The sequence below is a fragment of the Narcine bancroftii genome, chromosome 1, assembly GCF_036971445.1.
Source record: "Narcine bancroftii isolate sNarBan1 chromosome 1, sNarBan1.hap1, whole genome shotgun sequence".
NCBI lineage: Eukaryota > Metazoa > Chordata > Chondrichthyes > Torpediniformes > Narcinidae > Narcine > Narcine bancroftii.
Genome location: NC_091469.1, coordinates 114,874,637 through 114,896,003, shown reverse-complemented (window position 1 = coordinate 114,896,003; position 21,367 = coordinate 114,874,637). Strand labels below are relative to the sequence as shown.

The window sequence follows — 21,367 nt, the reverse complement described above, 5'->3', positions numbered from 1 at the left end:
TAAAAGTACACAATTTCAGCACTAATTTGTGAAATCTACCACATTTTCCCTGGTAATAATATTTTTGCTGCTGCATTCAGATGTTGCAAAATTCAGAGTAGCTCCAAACCACCTCACAACATCCATGATAGAATGCTCAAATACTTTGTGCGGCCCTCTGGTGAGAACATGCAGAAAAGAAATCAAACAGATACTCCGCAGCAATATAGAAACTACACGGTGACTGGGTAAGCACCACTCCTAAGGCTTAGCTTGCAGTCAAAAGCTTTCATTATTCATACAATGAAAAAAAACATGAAGATTTTAAATCAATGAATACATCATAAAATACGCCCGCCTGTCTTTGTCGCCACCTTTTCCTGGAGGTTTGAATGAATTTGCTTCCACGAGAGGTGGAGAATTTCCTCAAATTTTGGGTTTTACAAGGGCCCGTTGGCATGCAGCACCAGGGAAACAATGGAAAAATGAACCTTGATGGTGACTTTAGGTCTTCCACATATTCTGATGCTGCTGTTACTTTATGTGAAAAACTGTCAGCTGTTATATATTCTCCATAAAGTCCAGGCCATTAAATATTCCATTACTTCTGCTGATAATCTCTGACCATAACAATTGCCCCCTCCTCCAAGCGTCATTCTGCAGCTGAGAATTTAAGTGCTGACTTATTTTTATATTTGGCTGTGCATAATTATTGTTTAGCACTGGCAAAGATGAGATTCATAATTTCTTTCAAGGAACTAAGGAATTATTGGAAGGACGGGAGTTCTGCTAGAACTTCCAGTGCTATAATTGTTCTGGGAGGTACATACTCTTGCCATTTCAAGCCACTGATGCGATGAAGTGCTCAGCAGCCACCACTGTTTCACCTACAATGAAAATGTGCAGATATTTCACTGACATGATACAAGGTAGGTGGAGGAGCAAATAGGAAACAGGGAGGCTGCAAACTGATTTAGATTAGGAGAATTGGCAAATGAAATCCAGTTTTGGGAAGTGTATGGTCATGCACTTTAGTAGAAAATGCCCAGATACAAAGGGACCTGTGGGTCTTCATGCAAGACAGCTTGAAGGTAAACTTGCAGGTTGAGTCGGTGGTGAAGAAGGCAAATGCAATGCTGCCATTCATTTCAAAAGGAATAGAATATAAGAGCAGGAAAGTAAAATTGAGGCTGTATAAGGCACTGGTGAAATCTGACTTGGAGTATTGTGAGCAATTTTGGGATCCTCATTTAAGAAAGGATGTGCTAATATTGGCGAGGATTCCATAAGGATGATTCCAGAAATGAAAGGGTTATCATGTGCGGAACGTATCACAGCTCTTGGCCAGTACTCATTGGATTTAATAAAATGAGGGAGGATCTCATTGAAGCATTTTGAATGTTAAAAGGCATAAACCGTAGATGAAGAAAAGTTGTTTCCCATGATGGAAGGGTCTAGAACAAGAGAGCACAACTTCAGGATTGAAGGGCATCTGCTTAGACCAGAGTTGCAGAGGAATTTCTTCAGCCAGAGGGTGGTAAATCTGTGAAATTTATTGCCACAGATGGTTAAAGAGGCCATGTCTTTGGGTGTATTTAAGATAGAGATTGATAGTTTCTTGATTAACCAGGCCATCAAAGGTTATGGGGTGGGGCTGCCCCACCATTTAGCTGATCCATTTTCTCACTCAGCCCCAGTGACCAGTCTTCACCCCATAACCTTTGTTGCCCTAGTTAATCAATAAACTATTAATCTCTGCCTTAAAAAAGACAACTAAATGAATACAATAATCAATTAACACGTGAATAAGTGCCAAAAGATATTCAGTGCTCAAAATAGGCTTGTCTGCTCCAATTCAGTGATAATGAGCCACTTGAAACACACTTGCTTTGGGTATTTTTTAAAAAAAACCTTTTGTGTTTTTAATGACTGGCTTACTGAAGATTCCACTAGTTTAATGGCTAATCTTATTGAATCCGCTGGTTGTGTTCACAACCATTTTTGTATTTCTGAATTATAAACAGGATTAATGAAGGACCATGAAGAACAAATGAAGAACAGTTGTTAATTTCAAAGGAAAATATTTTGTTGTTAATTTGTAATGTGTAAAGCAGAGGTATTTACTGTATGTATTATTTCTAAAAGTGACTGCCAAAACATCAGTCTGGTGTATCTTAAAGTGCTCTTAAGGGATTCTAAACAATTATCTGGAGATAGTATTCAAATTATACAATTATGTCAATACTTAATGGTTGACAGAGAGCATGTTATACACCACTAATTCATTGGCAAACATAAATACCCATTTAGACCATGAATAAACCACCTCTCAGTAAATCAGAATCTATAATGAAGCAGTTTTAAACTCACATGAGTAAAGGTCCTGAATGCTGCAGTAAGGCAAAACAAAACCCATTGGTGTTGAGTCTCCCCGAGCATAGAGATTCTTCTGCTTTACACCAATAGGATCCATTGATAGAAACTTGGCCACATGTTCAAGAATAGTCTCAATGACAAATATGTTGGGCTTTGAACCTGCATGTGGAGAATGTTTTTACGATTAAATTAGGCAAAATTCTATCCAACATGAACTGTGATCACATGGTTCGTGGTGGTAGCGCCGAGGACGGGGGAGAGCGGCAGGACGATCCAGCGTGAGTCGATTGAACTGAAATGGCAGACAAACCAGATTTCAGGGAGGTTGCATCTTTTGACAAGAGCAAGTTGAAGAAAACGGACACAGAAGTGAAGAACACTCTTCCCACAAAAGAAACTATTGATCAAGAGAAGAAGGCAGAGAGCAGCTAGTTTTTGGAATTGTACTCTGTCCATGGCGGAGGGAATCTTTCTGACTTTTTCTTAAAGAAATCAATCCCTGATTCTTATTATGAACCAAACTACTGAAGGGGCAGAGCACTGGCTACCGGTTCTGAGACCTTTTGGACCATGGCTGTGGGTTCTCCAGTGTTGTAAAGGAAATGAATTAAAAAAAAAATCAATTTGTGACAAAAAAAAACTGTGATCACATTGCTGCTGTTCTTACTATAAGACTATTAGGTATAGAAGCAGAAGTAGGCTATTTGGTTGGTCGAGTCCGCTCTGCCATTCCATCATGAGCTGATCCATTCTCCCACTCAGCCCTACTCCATGCCTTCTCCCATTAACCCTTGATACCCTGACTATTGAGAAACCTATCAATCTCTGCCTTAAATACACCCAATGACCTGGCCTTCCAGCTGTATGTCGTGGCAAATTCCATAGGTTCATCACTCTCTGGCTAATTCCTCTGCATCTCTATTTGAAATGGGCGCCCTTCAATCCTGAAACTGTGCCCTGATGTCTTTGACTCCCTTACCCTGGGAAACAACTTTGCCACATCTACTTCACCCAGGCTTTTCAACATTCAAAATGCTTCTTTGAGGATCCCTCCTCATTCTTCTGAACTCTAAGCAGTACAGTCCAAGTGCCATCAAAGGTTCCTTATATGCTCATCCCTTCATTCCATGATTCATTATTGTGAATCTTCTCTGAACCCTCTCCAATGCCAGCAGATCCTTTCTTAAATAAGGAGTCAAAAACTATACTCTGTATTCCAAATAAGGCCTCACCAATGCCTTATAAAGTCTCAACGTGACATCCCTGCTCTTATATTTTATTCCTCCAGATATGAACGCTAATATTGCATAGAAAGATATAAAAAGCATAACATACAGTCTAGTAATAATCAAAAATTGATTTTCCAAAGATATATATATATAAAGATATATATATATATATATATAAAACAATAAAAAAACACTAAAAAAAAAACCCCAGAAAAATAAAATAAAAAAAACCCAAACCCACCCTTCCACCCCTTCAGCCAGCTCCCTGAAGGGGAGCAAAAAATATAAATTATACATAAAAAAAAATAGTGGGGAGGTCATGAATCATATAAGGATAACCGAGGAGGTAGTGATCACTGTGTTAAAAAAGATAAAGATGGACAAATCTCCGGATCCGGACAAAGTATTCCCAAGGACACTCAGGGAGACTAGTGTACAGATAATGGGGCCATTAACAGAGATATTTAGGATGTCACTGGTCACGGGGGTAGTACCAGAGAGTTGGAGGGTGGTTCATATTGTTCTGCTGTTTAAGAAAGGGTCCAAAGGTAAGCCTGGAAATTATAGACCTGTGAGTCTGACGTCTGTGGTGGGTAAGTTGATGGAAAGTGTCTGAGGGATGGCATTTACAAATATATGGAAGAACAGAGATTGATAGGTAGTAGTCAGCATGGTTTTGTAAGGGGTAGATCATGCTTAACAAACCTTATGGAGTTTTTTGAGAGGGTTACAAAAAAAGATTGATGAAGGGAAGGCTGTGGATGTTGTCTATTTAGACTTTAGTAAAGCTTTTGACAAAGTTCCCCACAGGAGGTTAGGAAAAAAAGGTGGAGGCATTAGGTATAAATAAGGAGGTAGTGAAATGGATTCAGCAATGGTTGGATGGGAGGTGTGAGAGAGTACTGGTAGAAAATTGTTTGTCAAATTGGAGGCCGGTGACTAGTGGAGTTCCTCAGGGATTGGTCCTGGGCCCACTATTGTTTGTTATATATATTAACGATCTGGAAGAAGGGGTGGTGAATTGGATAAGTAAGTTTGCAGATGATACAAAGATTGGTGGTATTGTGGACAGTGAGGAAGATTACCGTAGCTTAAAAAGAGATATAGGAACGCTAGAGGAGTGGGCTGAGAAATGGCTGATGGAATTTAATACAGATAAGTGTGAAGTGTTGCATTTTGGAAAGGCAAATCTAAATAGGTTATATACATTGAATGGTAGACAATTGAGGAGTGCAGAGCAACAAAGGAATTTAGGAGTTATGGTAAATAGTAACCTCAAAGTTGATACTCAGGTAGATAGAGTGGTGAAGAAGTATTTGGAATGTTGGCCTTCATAAATCGGAGTATTGAATTCAAGAGTAGGGAGGTTATGATGAAATTGTACAAGGCATTGGTGAGGCCAAATTTGGAGTACTGTATACAGTTTAGGTCACCAAATTATAGGAAGGATATAAACAAAATAGAGAGAGTGCAGAGAAGGTTCATGAGAATGTTGACAGGATGTCAGGGTTTGAGTTACAGAGAAAGGTTGAGCAGCCTGGGGCTTTTTTCTCTGGAGCGTAGAAGATTGAGGGGGGATTTGATGGAGGTGTTCAAGATTTTAAAAGGGACAGAGAGAGTCAACGTGGATAGGCTTTTTCAATTAAGAGTGGGGGATATTCAAACCAGAGGCCATGGTTTGAGATTGAAGGGGGACAACTATAAGTGGAACATGAAGGGAAATTTCTTCACACAAAGGGTGGTTGGGATGTGGAATAAGCTTCCAGCAGAGGTAGTTGAAGCAGGGACGTTATTTACATTTAAGGAAAGACTGGAGGTGAGAGGATTGGAGGGGTGCTGGTCAGTGGGACTAGGAGGGTGGGGATTTGTTACGGCATGGACTAGTAGGGCCAAACTGGCCTGTTCTGTGCTGCATATGGTTATATGGTTATATTAAAAAAATTATAAATGTTAAGAACAATTCAAAGTATATCTAAATGCATGTATTCCAAATACGGAGACCATTTGCTAATAAAAAAGGAATAATTATCATGTAAATTATAGGTAATTTTTTCCATAACAATACAAGTTTTCAATTCATTATTCCAACATAGTATATTAATCTCTGTATTGTCTTTCCAAGTACTTGCAACACATTTACACGCTACTGATAACACCAAACTTACAAAAGCAATTTGAATTTTATCCAAACACAATCCCCTCAATGAAATCAAATTACCCAACAAGAAAATCATTAGATCTAATGGTAATGTAAAGTTATATAATTTTTCCAAAACTACTTTAATTCCTTGCCAGAATGGTTGAACTTTAACACAAATCCAAACAGCATGTAAAAAAGTTCCAATACATGAATCACACCTAAAACATGTCTGAATTACTGAACCCATATTTTTTCAGTTTCTCTGGAGTCAAATATAATTGATGTCAAAAATTATAATTAACCATTCTATATCTTACATTAGTCAATTTGATTACATTGTCCTGACACTTATCCGTCCAATCATCTTCAGGAAAAATAAACACTAAATCACTCTCCCATTTAAGTTTAGATTTTTCCCAATCTGATTTATTCATATTATCTTGTAACAAATTATACACAACTGAAATATAACCCTTCTTTGGTACAGAGGAAATCAAAGACTCAAATCTCAACAAAGTAAGTAAATTAATCTCTCTACCATAATTATCCTTTTCCAAAGCTCTAAGTTGGTAATACACAAACAAAGAATTTACAGATATATCAAATCTCTCTCTCAATTGATAAAAAGAAAGAAATTGTCCCTTTTTAAAAGAATCCTGTATTGTCTTCATACCCTTAAAATCCCAGCTCTTTAAATAATTATTAAACATTGAAAAATAAATAAGCTGATTATTATACAATGGAGTTAAAATTGATAATTTATCTTTTGATCCCAAAACCCTATTTTTTACAATCCAGATCTTTAACAAATGTTTCAATACCGGCATATTATATTCCTGTAACAAATTCAAGTTCCAGCGAAATATAAATTCATGTACCTTGACCTCAGAAATACACGCCATTTCCTCCTTAGCCCAGCTAGGAGGTTGATCTAGATCCATCAATCTGCTAATAAACTTCAACTGAGCCGCTTCATATTAATTTTGAAAATGTGGTAACTGAAGTCCACCTAATGCATATTTCCATGTAAGTTTATACAATGCCACTCGAGCTAATTTACCTTTCCATAAAAACTCCCGCACTACCTTATTTAAATCCTGAAAAATCCTTTGAAAGTAAACAAGTTATTGACTGAAATAAATATTGAATTCAGTGAAAAATATTCATTTTAATTCAATTGACCCTACCAACCAAAGTTAATGAAAGATCTTTCCACTTAATCAAATCTGCTTTAATCCATTTTGATATAGGCACATAATTTAACTGGTACAATGACTGATAATTAATGTCTACAAACACAGCTAAATATTTAATTTTATTTGTCCACCTAAATTTTGTAATAATTTTAAATTCTGAATAATCTCCTATTCCAATTGGTAAAATTTCACTTTATCCCAATTAACTTTATATCCTGACAATTCTCCAAATTTTGACAAACACTCTTGGAACTGCTTCAATGACCATTCCGGTTCCGTCAAATATATCAATCCATCATCTGCATAATTAATCTTATATTCTTCATTCATAACCTTCATCTCTCTAATTTCATCATTTTGTCTAATAGTCTGAGCTAATGGTTCAATAGCCAACGCAAATGAGGCTGGTGACAATGGACAATGGAGTTAACCTAAATGGTAAATAAATCTGACCGTTTGTCACCACCCTAGCAATCGGGTTTGTATATAAAGCTTTAACCCAAGCAATAAAAAAAGGCCAAATTTAAACTTTTCTAACACCTTAAATAAAAAATCCCACTCAACCCTATCAAAAGCCTTTTCTGCCTCTAGTGCAATCATCATAGGATGGTTAGGCTGCTTTCGGTATGCATTGACCAAAATAACTAATCGAAGAATATAATCTGATGCATTTCTGTTCTTAATAAAACCTGTTTGATCAGTATGTATCAATTTAGGTAAGTACGTAGCAAGTCTATTAGCTAATACTTTGGCTATAATTTTATAATCTACATTTAATAAAGAAATAGGTCTATACGAAGACACTTTTAATGGATCTCTATCTTTTTTTGGAATAACAGTTATTAAAGCACTTGAACAAGATTCCAGCAACTTCTGTTCTTCAGTAACTTGTTTTAACCCATCTCTAAATACATTAGATAAATCATCATAAAAAAAATTATAAAATTCCACAGGAAATCCATCATCCCCTGGGGACTTTCCATTTGGCATTTCCTGTATAGCTTCCTTGATTTCAAAATCTGTAAATGGAGATTCCAATTCCTGAATATCTTTCTCATCTAATACCGGTAACCTTAATTTAGATAAATAAGATCCAATTGAACCATTATCCTGCTTCCCCTCAGAAGTATATAATTTTTGATAGAATAAATTAAACTGATCGTTAATTTCCTGAGGCCTATAGGTAATTATTGAATTCTTTTTAATGGCATTAATAGTCTGAGATGCCTGTTCAGCTTTTAACTGCCAAGCAAGTACCTTGTGAGCTCTTTCTCCCAACTCATAATAACATTGTTTAGATTGATTAATTAAATACACAAACTGATAAGTTTGTAAAGTATTATAGCATAATTTCAATTTCACTAATTCAGCTTTTTTGTTTTTGGTCACATCCTTCTGAAAATCTTTCTCTAACTCAGCAATCTGATTTTACAACATTAAATTTTCTGCCATATATTGTTTCTTAACTTTCGTAGAATAACTAATAACCTGTCCCCTCAAATAAGTTTTTAATGCGTCCCATACTACAAAATGACTATCCACAGAATTAATATTCTCAGTCAAAAATAAAGAGATATGCTCTTTAACAAAAGTAACAAACTCTGTTTTTTTCAGTAACATTGCATTAAACCTCCACCTATACAACGAATGTACCACTTCTGAAATTTCACAGGAAAAAAGTAATAAAGAATGGTCTGATAGAACTCTACTTTTATATTCAGTTTGCAATACTCTACCCTGTAGGTATGCTGATACAAAAAAAAAATCAATCCTAGAAAATGAATCATGTCATGATGAATATAAAGAAAATTCTTTCTCTGTAGGATTCTTTCTTTCTTCTTTCTTCTTTGGCTTGGCTTCGCGGACGAAGATTTATGGAGGGGGTAAAAAGTCCACGTCAGCTGCAGGCTCGTTTGTGGCTGACCAGTCCGATGCGGGACAGGCAGACACGATTGCAGCGGTTGCAAGGGAAAATTGGTTGGTTGGGGTTGGGTGTTGGGTTTTTCCTCCTTTGCCTTTTGTCAGTGAGGTGGGCTCTGCGGTCTCTGTAGGATTAACCTTTCTCCAAATATCTACCAGATTTAAATCTTTCATCAAAGCATTGATTAGTATTGCCATCTTTGATTTCCTTATACTCTTCGGGTTTTGTCCAATAACGGTTCCAAAACACAATTAAAATCTCCCCCAACTAAAATATTTTTATTAGCTTGAGTTAACAATAAAAAAGCTTCTGAAATAAACCACTCATCATTTATATTAGGCACATAAAGATTAAGCAAAGTCCAAGATTCAGCAAAAATTTTACAATGCACCCGTAAAACTCTACCTACATTTCCCTCTGAAGATTCCAATTCAAATGGTAAATTTTTATGAATCAAAATCGCCACCCCTCTTGCCTTAGAATTAAAAGAAGAAAAAAAAACACATGCCCAACCCAATCTCTTTTCAATTTCAAATGTTCCTTTTCAGTCAAATGTGTTTCTTGTAAAAAGGCAATATCAATTTTCATTTTTTTAATATAAGCCAATACCCTCTTTCATTTAATTGGATTATTTAATCCCTGAACATTTAAAGTTGCAAAATTCAAAGTAGACAATTTTACTAACTACTAATATATTTACACTCTATAAAATAATGCTTCCCTTTATTATTCTTCAAAAGCAAAAAAAATTTAAAAAATAACCCAAAAAATTTTAAAAAACCACCCAAAGGTGGTAACACCCTAAAAATCTGGGTGTGGTAAGCCCACTAGTGGTAGATGACAGTCAAAGCTTTCAGTGTCATCCACCCCACCACCCCCAGCCAGATACATATTCATTATGTAATTAAGAACAATCAAATATAGTAAATATATTCAACCCAATGATTCCAAGCCCAATGATTGTTCCGGATCTTCAATGTCAAGAAGACTTTGTGTCAGGTCTTCTTTCTTTCCATTCTTACCATTCTTTCCATATCCATTCCCATTTCCAGTTCCGTTTACCCTCCTCTTTGGAGATGATGGAGAAGACCACCCATTTCTTCGCAATTCTGGCAATGAATTAGCAAGAACCAAGGCATCGTGATCGTTCTCCAAAAATTGAGATTGAAAGTTTCTGTAAAAAACCTTCAAAGTTGCAGGATAATGAAAAGCAAACTTGTAGCCCTTTCGCTATAAGACATCTTTAGCCGAATTAAATTCCCTTCGTCTTCTAATAACCTCTTGACTCAAATAAGCTTTAAAAAATACTATTATTTTGAACCATCAACGGGGATTGACTCTGCTGTGCTTTCTGTACCACCATTCTTAAAATCATTTCTCTATCTTGATATTTCAGATAATGAATCAAGACCGCCCTCGGTGTTTGTCCTGGAAGTGGTTTTTTCCTCAATGCTCTATGGGACCGATCCAGTTTCAAATCTTCAGGAAAAAGCTCTTTACCCAGTACCTCTGGGATCCAATGCTTAAAATTTTTTATTGGATCAGAACCTTCAATGTCCTCTGGAAGACCAACTATTTTCACATTATTTCTCCAACTTTGATTTTCCAATGAATCAATCTTCTTCAATAAATCCCTTTTTTGAATCTATCAATCTACAAAAGAACCTTCCACTTTTTCCATTTTTTCTCTATTGCGTTCCACCTGATTTTGACATTCAGAAAAGGCTGTTTCAATTTTAAAAAAATTATCTTGTACAATATCAACAGATTTTATACATCTGTTAATATCACTCTTAACTACAGTCATTTCTTGTTTCATAGTGGACATTTCATCACACAAAATATTCATTTTTGTTTTCATCTATATAAATCCTTGGGTCATTTGAGTTGACATTTGTTTTGACATATTATCCATTTGGGAAGCAATCCCTTGCAAAACAGTGAACACCGAGTCCAATCCAGATTCCATAGCTACTTTTTCAGGTCTACCTTCTTTAACTACAGACTCCTCCTCCTGGACAAATTCCAATAAGATAAGTTCCTCTTCTCCTTCAATCATCATAGGTCCTTTAACTGTGTGGCTGCAGGTTTGGACACCCAATGCCGGCACCCCGGCCTCGTCGGGGCGCTGGCGCTCAGGTTCCCCCACAGCCCACACTTTTTCCAAAAGGTTCCGGACCCGGGATGCTCTGCGCATGCCCGGCAGAAAACCGCTAGACATGCAGGGAAATCCTCCAAAGCTACACTGCATGTCTCCGGGCCACCCAGCAATGTTGCAGGCTCATGGGCCCCTTTGTCGGTTGGGCTGCCCGCGCGCACGGCTTCACATGCATGCGGGTCGGCTACGACCAAATTCACCAGAATCCCGGCGCCATCTTGCGACTGCAGGATCGGCACTGAGGTCAAGCTTGAACGGGCAGGAGTCCTCTGAGGCTTGGAGGCTCCCAACAACGACTCCGTGGATTCAGCTGTACAGGTAGGCCTTAGTTCATCTACACTTTTATATGGTAATTTCTTCTGAAGTTGAGTTTTAGATTTCTTCACATTGGTCGCCATGGTGAATCACTGTTATTCAAAAAACTGTAAATATTATTTTTAACCACTTTTATACTTTTTAAAATTGGGTATTTTACAATCCAACTGGGGAAAGGTGGAACATACATCTTTCTTCTACGCCATCTTGCCACGCCCCCAGCATTCACTTTCTTGACCACCAACTCAATCTGGAGGTTAAACTTTAGGGTACTCTGCACAAGTCCTTTTGCAACTCCGAATTTTGCATTTTTTCCCCCTCCAAATAATAGTCCACCCTTTTATTCCTTCTATCAAAGTGGATGACTGTACATTTTCTGAATGGTACTTCATTTGCCACTTCTTTTCCCATTCTCCTAATCTATCGCCTCAAAGTCATTTATTCTGCAATTCAAAGAAGTGGCCCCAAAACCAACCCATGCAGAACACCACTGGTAACCAATAGCCAACCAGAGTAGGATCCCTTTATTTCCATTCTTTATTTCCTGCCGATCAGCCCATGCTTGTGACTTTCCTGTAATTTGATGGGCTCTCATCTTGTTGAGCATCCTCATGTGCAGCACCTTGTCAATCCAAATATACAACATCCACTGCATCTCCTTTGCCTAACCTGCTTGGGGTTTCCTCAGAAAACTGCAGTATCTTTGTTAAGCAAGATTTTTCCTTTTGGGAACCAAGTTGGCTTCGGCTTATCTTGTCATCAACCTCCAGGTATTCTGTAACCTGATCCTTGACAATCGACTCTAACAACTTCCCAACCACCAATGTGAGGCTAACAGGTCTACAATTTCATTTCTGCTGCCTCTCTCCCTTTTTCAATGGTGGAATGACCTTTACAATTTTCCAGTCTTCTGGAACCATTGATTCTTGGAAGATCTTAACCAATGCCTCCATCCTTCCTACCTACATCATGATTCCCTACATGGACCATGACATCTGACTGCTCACTCTCCCTCCTTAGAATTGTGAGAACTCGATCAGAGATATCTCAGACCCTGGCACCAGGGAGGCAACAAACCATCAAAGATGCTCGATCTCTGCCACAGAACCTCCCATCTGGTCCCCTAAATATCGAATCCTCCATCACTACTGCTCTCCTCTCCTCCCTTCTGAGCTGAGGTTCAGTGGCAGAGACGTGACCACTACAACTTGTAGGTCATCCCCACCAACAATATCGAAAACAGTACGCCTATTATTGATGGGAATGGCCACAGGGGACTCTGCTCCTTCTGCCTCTTCCCCTTGCCTCCCTTGACAGTCACCCAGGGTCTACAAAGAGTGGATAGGGGTAGGGGTGACTGCCTCCTTAAAACTCCTCTGCTTCCTGAATGATTCAAAGTTCAACCAGCTGAGATTAAGAGAGAGAGATAAATATGAGAAGGCATGGTTTTAGGGAGGAAGGGGAAAGGTTTAGAGGTGAACGTTAAGGGGAACTTCTTCACTCAGAGAGTGGTGGGAGTGTTGAATGAGCTGCCGTCTGATGTGGTGGGTGTGGACTCGATCTTGAGTTTTAAGAATAAATTGGATAGATATATGATGGGAGAGGTCTGGAAGGTTATGGAATGGGAGTAGGTTATTGGGACTAGCTGAACAATGGACAGCACAACCTAGAAGGGACAAATAGCCTGTTTTCTGGGCTGTAGCCTTCTATGGTTCTAATTTCTATAGCTACTTCTTTTGGAACCTGAGGATGCACTCCATCTGGACCAGAAGACCTATTTCCCCTTTGACCTTTCAGCTTCCTAAGTACCTTCTCTTTCATGATGAAGACTGCACTCACCTTTCTTCTGTGATAGCCTTGAAAGTCCGGTACATCGCTCATGTCTTCCACGATGAAGACTGATGCAAAATACTTATTCAATTCCTCTGCCATCTCCCTGTCTCCCTTACAACTTCTCCAGTGTCATTTTCTATCAGACATATCTATTCTCGCCTCTTTCTTCACTCAATATCGGACCCCCTCCAATGCACTGTGCATCCATGGATATTTAGTTTCCAGCTGTGGTCTTCTTTCAGCCCAACACTCAATGATGGCAACAATGTCAAACTTGCCAACGTCCAGCTGCGCTACTCGATTATCAACCTTATTTCTTATATTGTGAGCAGTTAAATACAAGACCTTCGGGACTGTATTATTCAACCTCTTTAATTTTGTTTCCAAAGTACTCCAGGTTAAATCCTTAATCTTGTGCTTGCAATTTTTCCCTATTGACTGCTTATCCTTCCTAACAATTTCACTACAGAGCGTATCGATATGTGTATCTTCTGCACTATTCACTGCCCTCTCATTCTGGTTCCCGCCCCTTGCAAACTAACTTAAATCCTCCGCAACAGCTCTGGCAAACCTGCCCACCAGGATATTGGCCCCTTTCCAGTTCTGGTGTAACCCGTCCTTTTTGTACAAGTCATGCTTTCCACAGAATAGATCCCAATGATCCATGACTCAAAACCCCTGCCCCCTGCACCAACACTTCAGCCACGCATTCATCTGCCATAACTTCCTATTCCTGCCCTCAATGGCGTGTAGCACTGGTAGCAATCCAGGTTCCCATCCTTGAAGTTCTGCTATTTATCTTCCTTCATAACTCCCTATATTCTCTCTTCAGAACCTTATCCCTTTTCCTACCTATGTCAATGGCACCAAAGTGGCCCATGACATCTGGCTGCTCACCCTCCCACTTGAGAATGTTGTGGACTCGATCTGAGATGTTCATGACCATGAAACCTGCAAGGAAACATACTATTCGAGACTCAATCTTTTATCTGTTCCCCTCACTATCAAATCCCTAATTACTATAGCTCTCCTTTTCTCTCCCCTTCTCTTCTGAACTGAAGGGCTAGACTCCTTGACGATTACGACCTGTCCCTGCTAGATTACTGAGTAATTCCAGAGCTGCTTTGTCCCCTACAGTTGCAGGTGAAACTGCTTGCTTCAAGGATACCATAATGATCTTCTGCAACTATTCAAAGAGTCAGATGTTTTCTGTGTCTTAACCAAAATTTCCTTTTCAAACATCAAGAGCAAGATTTGAGTACCTGCCTATTCGCTCATTTCATGATTGTGAAAATCCTGTATTTATAATCTTCAAATATCCTTTAATTCTGTCTCAAATTTCAGTTTTAGCTTCAATAAAAAGTTTTAGTTTTACATTATTTTGCGTAAACAAATGTTGTTAAAACTAGTTTTTTAAAAATTTACTTCAAACAATGCTGTTTCATAGGGTTGTACAGTAAATCCCTTGGTATCTGGCACCTATGGGGATTTGTAGATGCCGAAGAAGTGAATTTTCCAGTTGCTTGACATTGCATGTCACATGAATTGGCGAACTAACGGCAAGGTGCACAGATTTTAAATTTGCATATTTTTTATCTATTTATTTTCCCTGATTTTTTTTTGCCAGTTGTTTGAATTCTGGATGACAATAAACTTGAACAGAATTAGCAGGACATCCTGTATACCACTTTCCCCATTTAACATAGCTGCAAACTTCAGTTGGATGAAAACCAGGAACAGAATGCACGGTGCACGAAATGAAATACCCTGTACTATCATTTTAACGTGAATTACTATTCTGTTTCTCAGAGTCCTGTTTGACACTTAGCCACAAAGCCATAACTTATTTGATGTTCATGACTGAAACCCATAAACCTTAAAACAAACTTTTGGTCTGAGAAGATGCTTAATTTGACTGACTGAACATTGCAAAGGGTAAATCTTTTTTTAAAATAAATACTCAAAAGGGCTAGAGAAACTCAACAAGTCCTGCAGTGTACAAAGAAGCAAAAGAAGAGCTCAGGCCTGAAATGTTGGTTATATATCTTTGCCTCCTGTAGATACTATGGGGCCTGCTGCGTTCTTCCAGCACATTTGTGTATTTACTACATTTACAGTGTCTGTAGACTTTCTTGTTTCACATAAATCTTTAATATTTTCATTGTCAGTAAATTTAAAAGTGATCTTTTTTTCTACTGAAAAGCTAACAGAATTTGCTCATTTGCTATCTATTACCCACTTAACTAGAAGGAAACCCAAAACTCCAAGAGCACAGGTGAAACCATGCCAGCCAAGTACGCTCTCAGGATAACTACTGTGTGATAGTCAAATTTTGTGGACCAATTTTAAGGGTAAAATTTAGGGGGTCGATTATTACATGTATACTATTTTTGACTGCTATGTCGTTCGAGGCATTGGGAGCACGGATTGGCAGGTGGGCAGCAAGGAGCAGGTAGTAAGTCTGCATTCAGGGCGTTGGGAGCTCAGATGGGTGGATGGGCAGCCAGAAGCAGGTGATAAGTCCATGTTCTGGAAATTGGAACTCGGACAGGTGGGAGGCTGTGGCCTAGAAGAGACTCTGTGGTTAGGGCATTGGCAGCTCAGATGGTTGGGCAGCCTGGGCCTAGGTAAGAGTCCATGGTCAAGGCATTCAGAGCTCAGATTGGTGGGTGGCCAGAGTCAAAAATGGGGGGAGGGTTGACTTTCACATGCAATATATGGATAATACCAGATATTTGGGCCAAATATCTGGTCAACTCTTACATGGTGTTGACTATATACAGTTTGCTGAAACAAGTATAAGTCCACTTCCTCAGGTTTGCCACCACAGTTAGGAATCTCCTTTTTTGTTTTTATTTTTGAAAATTTTATTTAAAATTTTTATCTATACTTGCAATCAAAACCAAATATAAAATACAACAATCAAATATTAATATTGTATCCATTATACATGGTAGTATAAAATCTAAAAACCCCTCCCCATTAACAAATCCCCAAGAAAAAAAGAAAGAAATGAGAAAAAGCGTGAAAGAAATTTTTTAAAAAGAAAGAAAAGCAAGAAAAGAAACCTGACATCCCTCACCACATGGGTCTTCCCATTTACATCTTTTAATTCATCCAAGGAGGTTAACAAGGTTCTTGAACTTTAGGGAGAGCATAAATAAATTAATTCCCACAACTTATAAATATGGGCACCAAATTTTTAAAAATACATCATATTTATTTCTCAGATTATAAGTAATTATCTCGAGAGGAATGCAGCTATGGATTTCATTGTTCCATAACTAAATGAGAGTCCAATTTCCATGTTACTGCTATAGGTTTTCATGCTATTGGCAATGCAGTCTTTACAAATTCTTTTTGATGTATAGATAATTTTAATTTTGGTTTTATCCCTACAATATTACCTAGTAAAAATTACATTGGGTTTTGTTGAAATTTAATTCCTGTCAACTGTTCTTAAAAAAAAGGGGCCAAATTTATCCAAAAGGGTATCACTTTAGGACAGGACCAAAGTATCCATCTCCTGGCCACATCTAAATAATTGATCTGATAAATCTGATTAAAATCTATTTGACTTCTGTGGCATAATATATAATTGATGTAAAACATTATATTGAACTAATCTGTGTCTAAAATTTATAGTGTTTGTCATACTAGCTCCACATAATTCTGACCAATTTTTATTTGTTAATATTAATATTTAAATCCATCTCCCATCGATGTCTGGACCTATGTATCCCCTGTTTGGGAGTCCCCTTCTGCATAAAGTGTACATAACTGAAATAAATTTCTTTATATGTCTATTGCGATTCAACATTTCCACATCGCCACATTTCAGTAATAACATTATTGGATCTAGTTTATCTCTTAAATAAACCCTTAAATGATACTTATTTTTAATTGTTCAAATGATATTAAATTGCCTCCTTTGTAGCAATCTTTTGCATATCTAATTCCTTTATGAGACAAAATGTTTAAAAATTGATTATCCATTGAAAATGGAAGAAGTCAAGTTTGGATCAGAGGCATTTTGGATAGCACAACCCCCCTCATTCCAACTTCATTGTTTATATTATTCCAGATATTAATTAAATGTTTCAACAAAGGTGCTTCCCTCTACCCAGATATTAATTTTGGTTCCCATTTATATATAAGGTCTTCGAATATTATATCTCCTATTTTATTGATTTTGATTTTAATCCATGCTGACTTCTCTCCCTCTTCAAAAAAAATTAAGCAAGAAACCTCATTTGAACTGCCTTATAATTATTTTTTTAAATTTAGAAGCCTCCTAACTCACATTTCTATGTCAGTTTATCTAAAGAACATCTTACCCTTCCCAAGAAACTTTATTAAATTAATATATAACTCTTGAAAAAACTTTAGTGGTAACATTATTGGCAATGTTTGAAGTAAGTATTTTAAGAAATATATTAATTTTAATACAGTTAACTCTACCGAATAATGTTATTTGGCAATGTCATCCACTTATTCAAATCTCCAATTTTCTTAAGTAAAGGTAAATAATTCAATTCATATAAATTATTTAATTTATTATCTACCTGTATCCCTAAACATTTTAATCCATTCAGTTGTCATTTAAATTTGATATATCCTTAGTAAGGGGCATCATTGCACTTTTATCCCAATTTACTTTATAGCCCAATACTTTCCAATATTCCTCCAATCTTAAATATAATTTACACACCTAACCTATTGGCTCGGTCAAATAAATCAAAACATCATCAGCAAATAAATTAATTTTATATTCTTCTTGATTAACTTTAAATCCCTTAATATTAGGATCAGATCAAGTCACTTCTCAAGTGGTTCTATTACTAGAATAAATAAAGCTGGTGATAGTGGACATCCTTGTCTACTCGATCTAGTTCACTGAAATGGTGCTGAAACCTGTTCATTTGTTACAACTTTAGCTTTAGGTTCATTATACAAGGCTCTAATCCAATTTGCAAATATCTGTCCCAACCCAAGTCCTGAAACAAGGAGTCCCATTCTAATCCATCAAATGTGTTTTCTGCATATAATGCTGTTAAAAAGAATTCAAAAATTACTTATAGGATATAAATGATTGTTTTAGAGAGTATTATACCAAATTATATTCATTTCTATCATTGAATAATGAAGAAGAAATTAATGATTTCTTACAGAAGCTTCAATTACCATCTTTGAACTGCCAAGCTTGGAAAGATTGAGATTCTCGTTTACGTAAATTAAGAAAAAAATTAAATATGGTTTTGGGACTTGAAAATTTTCAGAATGGAATGAAACTAGACAGAGCACAAAGGGCAAACAGAAAGAAGCCATTACCTGGTCAGCCACTATGCTGTTTGGATCAGGTGTCTGCATTATCAGGTTAAAGAGATAATTTTAAGAGCGGCTGGTCAGAAGGCTTGCAAATTCCAAGGTCATTAAGAAAGTTTTTTTTAATGCAGATTTAAGTGTGGCGATTGTGCAAAGAAGAAAGGAATTTAATCCAACAAAATCAGTGTTGTGGAAGAAAGGATACAAGTTTTCATTGTGTCACCCGAAGTGTTTTTGGAAGATCATCAGGTGAGATTTTTTGTAAATGATATGGAAGCTTTGGAATTTGCCAATTTTCTTCCAAATAAAAAAAGGCTCAACAAGTCAATGTGCAAAATGTAGATATTCTACAAAATGAGAGGATACAAACTGGAGAGAAACAGTTAATAGATGACACTGATGAAGAACAAGTTGATAGAGATCTTGAAGCAGCTGCCTATACCTAAAGATGAACTGTATATTTTTGAAATTTATATAGACTGTTCTCTCAGGAGGGGAAGGGTGGAGGGCTTTTTCCTTCTTCCCTAGCTATGTGCCACCATGTGCCAAAAGCCATTTCCTGCACAATAGAAGGAGGTAGTTTCTGTTTTCGTTTCTTTGCTTTTTTTTGGATGGAAATGTGAGTGTGGGAGGTCCAAGAGGAGAAGCAAAGGGGAGTTTGGAATTTTTGCAAAGCATGTTAAGGGCTAATAGTAAGGTATTAAATTTTGTAAGTTTTAATATAAATGAGCTTAACAATGTGATTAAAAGCAAGAGGATACTAGCTTATTTGAAGAAGGTTAAAGTTAAAGTTGATATTGCTTTTCTACAGGAAACACATTTAACAGAGAAGAAAATTTGGGTAGGACAAGTGGTAGCCTCAACTTTTAATTCTAAAGTAAGAGGTGTGGCAATTTTGTTCAAGAAAACGTTATCTGTGAAAATCCAGAAAGTGATTATTGATCATGTCAAACTTATTGTGAAATGTGGACATTGATGAGTATTTATGCACCAAATATAAATGATGAAGGGTTTTTTGGAGATACTTTTATGATTTTAGCTGAAACACATGAAAAAATATTAATAGGAAGGGATTTTAATTGTCTTACTCCAGTTTCAAACAAATCAACAAAATGTAATTAAAGCTAAATCAGCAAAGGTAACTTTGAATGTAATGAAAGAGTTGAACGATAGATATTTAGCAAAGATTTAATCCTAAAGAAATAAACTATTCTTTTTGTTGACATAGACATGATTCTTATTCTAGGATAGACTTACTTTTGATTTTGGCACAATTGCAATGAAGAGTTATGAAAGTGGATTATAAGGCTAGAATTTTTATGATCATTCACTGCTTTTAATGACATATTTGCTGTCAGAAAAGGAGTAATTAGTTTATAAGTTGAGACCTAATTCTACATTGTTAACAAGGGGGAATTTTGTGATTATATAAAAAAACAAAATTCAGGAATTTTCCAAAATAAATTCTAATTCAGTTGTTAATAAATTTATTGTATGTGATGCATTAAAGGCATATTTGAGAGGAGAGATAATAAGTTTTATGGCAACAATTTAAAAAGATTATATGAAAGAGGTTGATCAATTAGAAATGGAAATAGAAGATTTGGAGAAGGAATTACAAAGAAAGGTATCAGATGAGAAAAGAAATTAATAAAGAAAAATTTTATTATAATAAAATTCAGATTTATCGAATAGAAAAAATTAATTGAGAGAACTAAGCAAAGATATTATGAATTGGGAGAGAGGGCCCATAAGGATTTAGCTTGGCAAATCTCTAGAATAATTAATGCTGTTAGGAAAAGTTCAAAGACGATCACTTATAAACCCCAAGAAATTAATGATTCATTTAGATTTTTATTCTAATTTATATAAGTCTGAGTTTTCTAGAGATAAAGTTAAAATTAAGAATTTTTATTTAATCTCAGATAAATCTACCTAATTCAGAACATCAAGATCAAAGAGATTTAGATGTTCCTTTTACAGCAAGACATGTTAGTGAAGTACTTAGCTCATTGCAAAATGGTAAGTCTCTGGGAGAGGATGATTTTCTGTCTGAGTTTTATAAGAAGTTTAATGATCTTTTAATTCCTCCTTTTATGGAGATGATAAAGCAAGTGGTGGAATCTCATTCCTTTCTGTGATAATTACAGTTATACCAAAGAAGGTTAAGGATCCGCTAAATCTGGCGTCTCATCATCCGATATCATTATTAAATGAGGATTATAAAATTGTTGCAAAAATTTTAACTAAACATTTACCTAATTTAATTCATATGGACCAAACAGGATTTGTCAAAAAGCAACACAATCTACTGACAATGCTGGAAGGCTAATTAGTTTAATTCATTGAATTCAAAAAAGAGGTGACTTATGTGTGATAGTAACTTTGGATACAGAAAAACCTTCTGATAGATTCGAATGTGATTTTTTGTTTAAAGTGTTAGAGAAGTTTGGTTTTGGGTTGACGTTTATAAATTGGGTTAAAGATCTTTATAAAAATCTTTGTGTAAAGTTTGTTACTAATGAACAAATATCTGCTTCTTTTCCATTAACTAGATCGAGTTGCCAAGGTTGTCCTTTATACCCAGCTTTGTTTACTTTAGCAATTGAACCATTTAGCAGATCTTATTAGGCAAGAACCTTTAAAGGTTAATCAGGAGGAATATAAAATTAATTAATTTGCTGTTGATGTTTTAGTTTATTTGACTGATCCTATAAATTCTTTGTCCCAATTATATGTAAGGTTGGAAGAATATGGGGAAAATTCTGTGTATCAAATTAATTGGGAGAAAGTGAAATTATGCCTTGAGTTAGGGGTGATTATACTAATTGTAAAATGGTTACTAAATTTAGGTTGCCAGACGCTGGTGTTAAATATTTAGGTATTTGGGTTGAT

At 36.4% G+C, this 21,367-nt stretch overlaps 2 protein-coding genes and 1 long non-coding RNA gene across 4 annotated transcripts in view; 2 read left to right on the top strand and 1 right to left on the bottom strand.

The window, feature by feature from the left end:
• The window catches only part of LOC138762909 (xanthine dehydrogenase/oxidase-like), a 223,412-nt gene that overhangs the window by 44,005 nt on the left and 158,040 nt on the right, over positions 1-21,367 (bottom strand). For both annotated transcript variants that reach the window (XM_069936426.1, XM_069936420.1), the window contains one exon: positions 2,350-2,514. In XM_069936426.1, coding sequence (XP_069792527.1) covers positions 2,350-2,514 — 165 coding nt within the window. The remainder of the gene's footprint in view (positions 1-2,349; positions 2,515-21,367) is intronic.
• LOC138743035 (thymosin beta-10) lies at positions 2,597-2,796 on the top strand. The gene has a single exon (XM_069897889.1). The coding sequence runs from the start codon at positions 2,653-2,655 to the stop codon at positions 2,785-2,787; it is 135 nt and encodes a 44-aa protein (XP_069753990.1). The 5' UTR covers positions 2,597-2,652; the 3' UTR covers positions 2,788-2,796.
• LOC138742970 (uncharacterized) lies at positions 10,734-20,488 on the top strand. Its single transcript, XR_011344586.1, has 3 exons — positions 10,734-11,317; positions 18,604-18,721; positions 20,398-20,488. It is a non-coding gene; the product is annotated as an uncharacterized lncRNA (long non-coding RNA).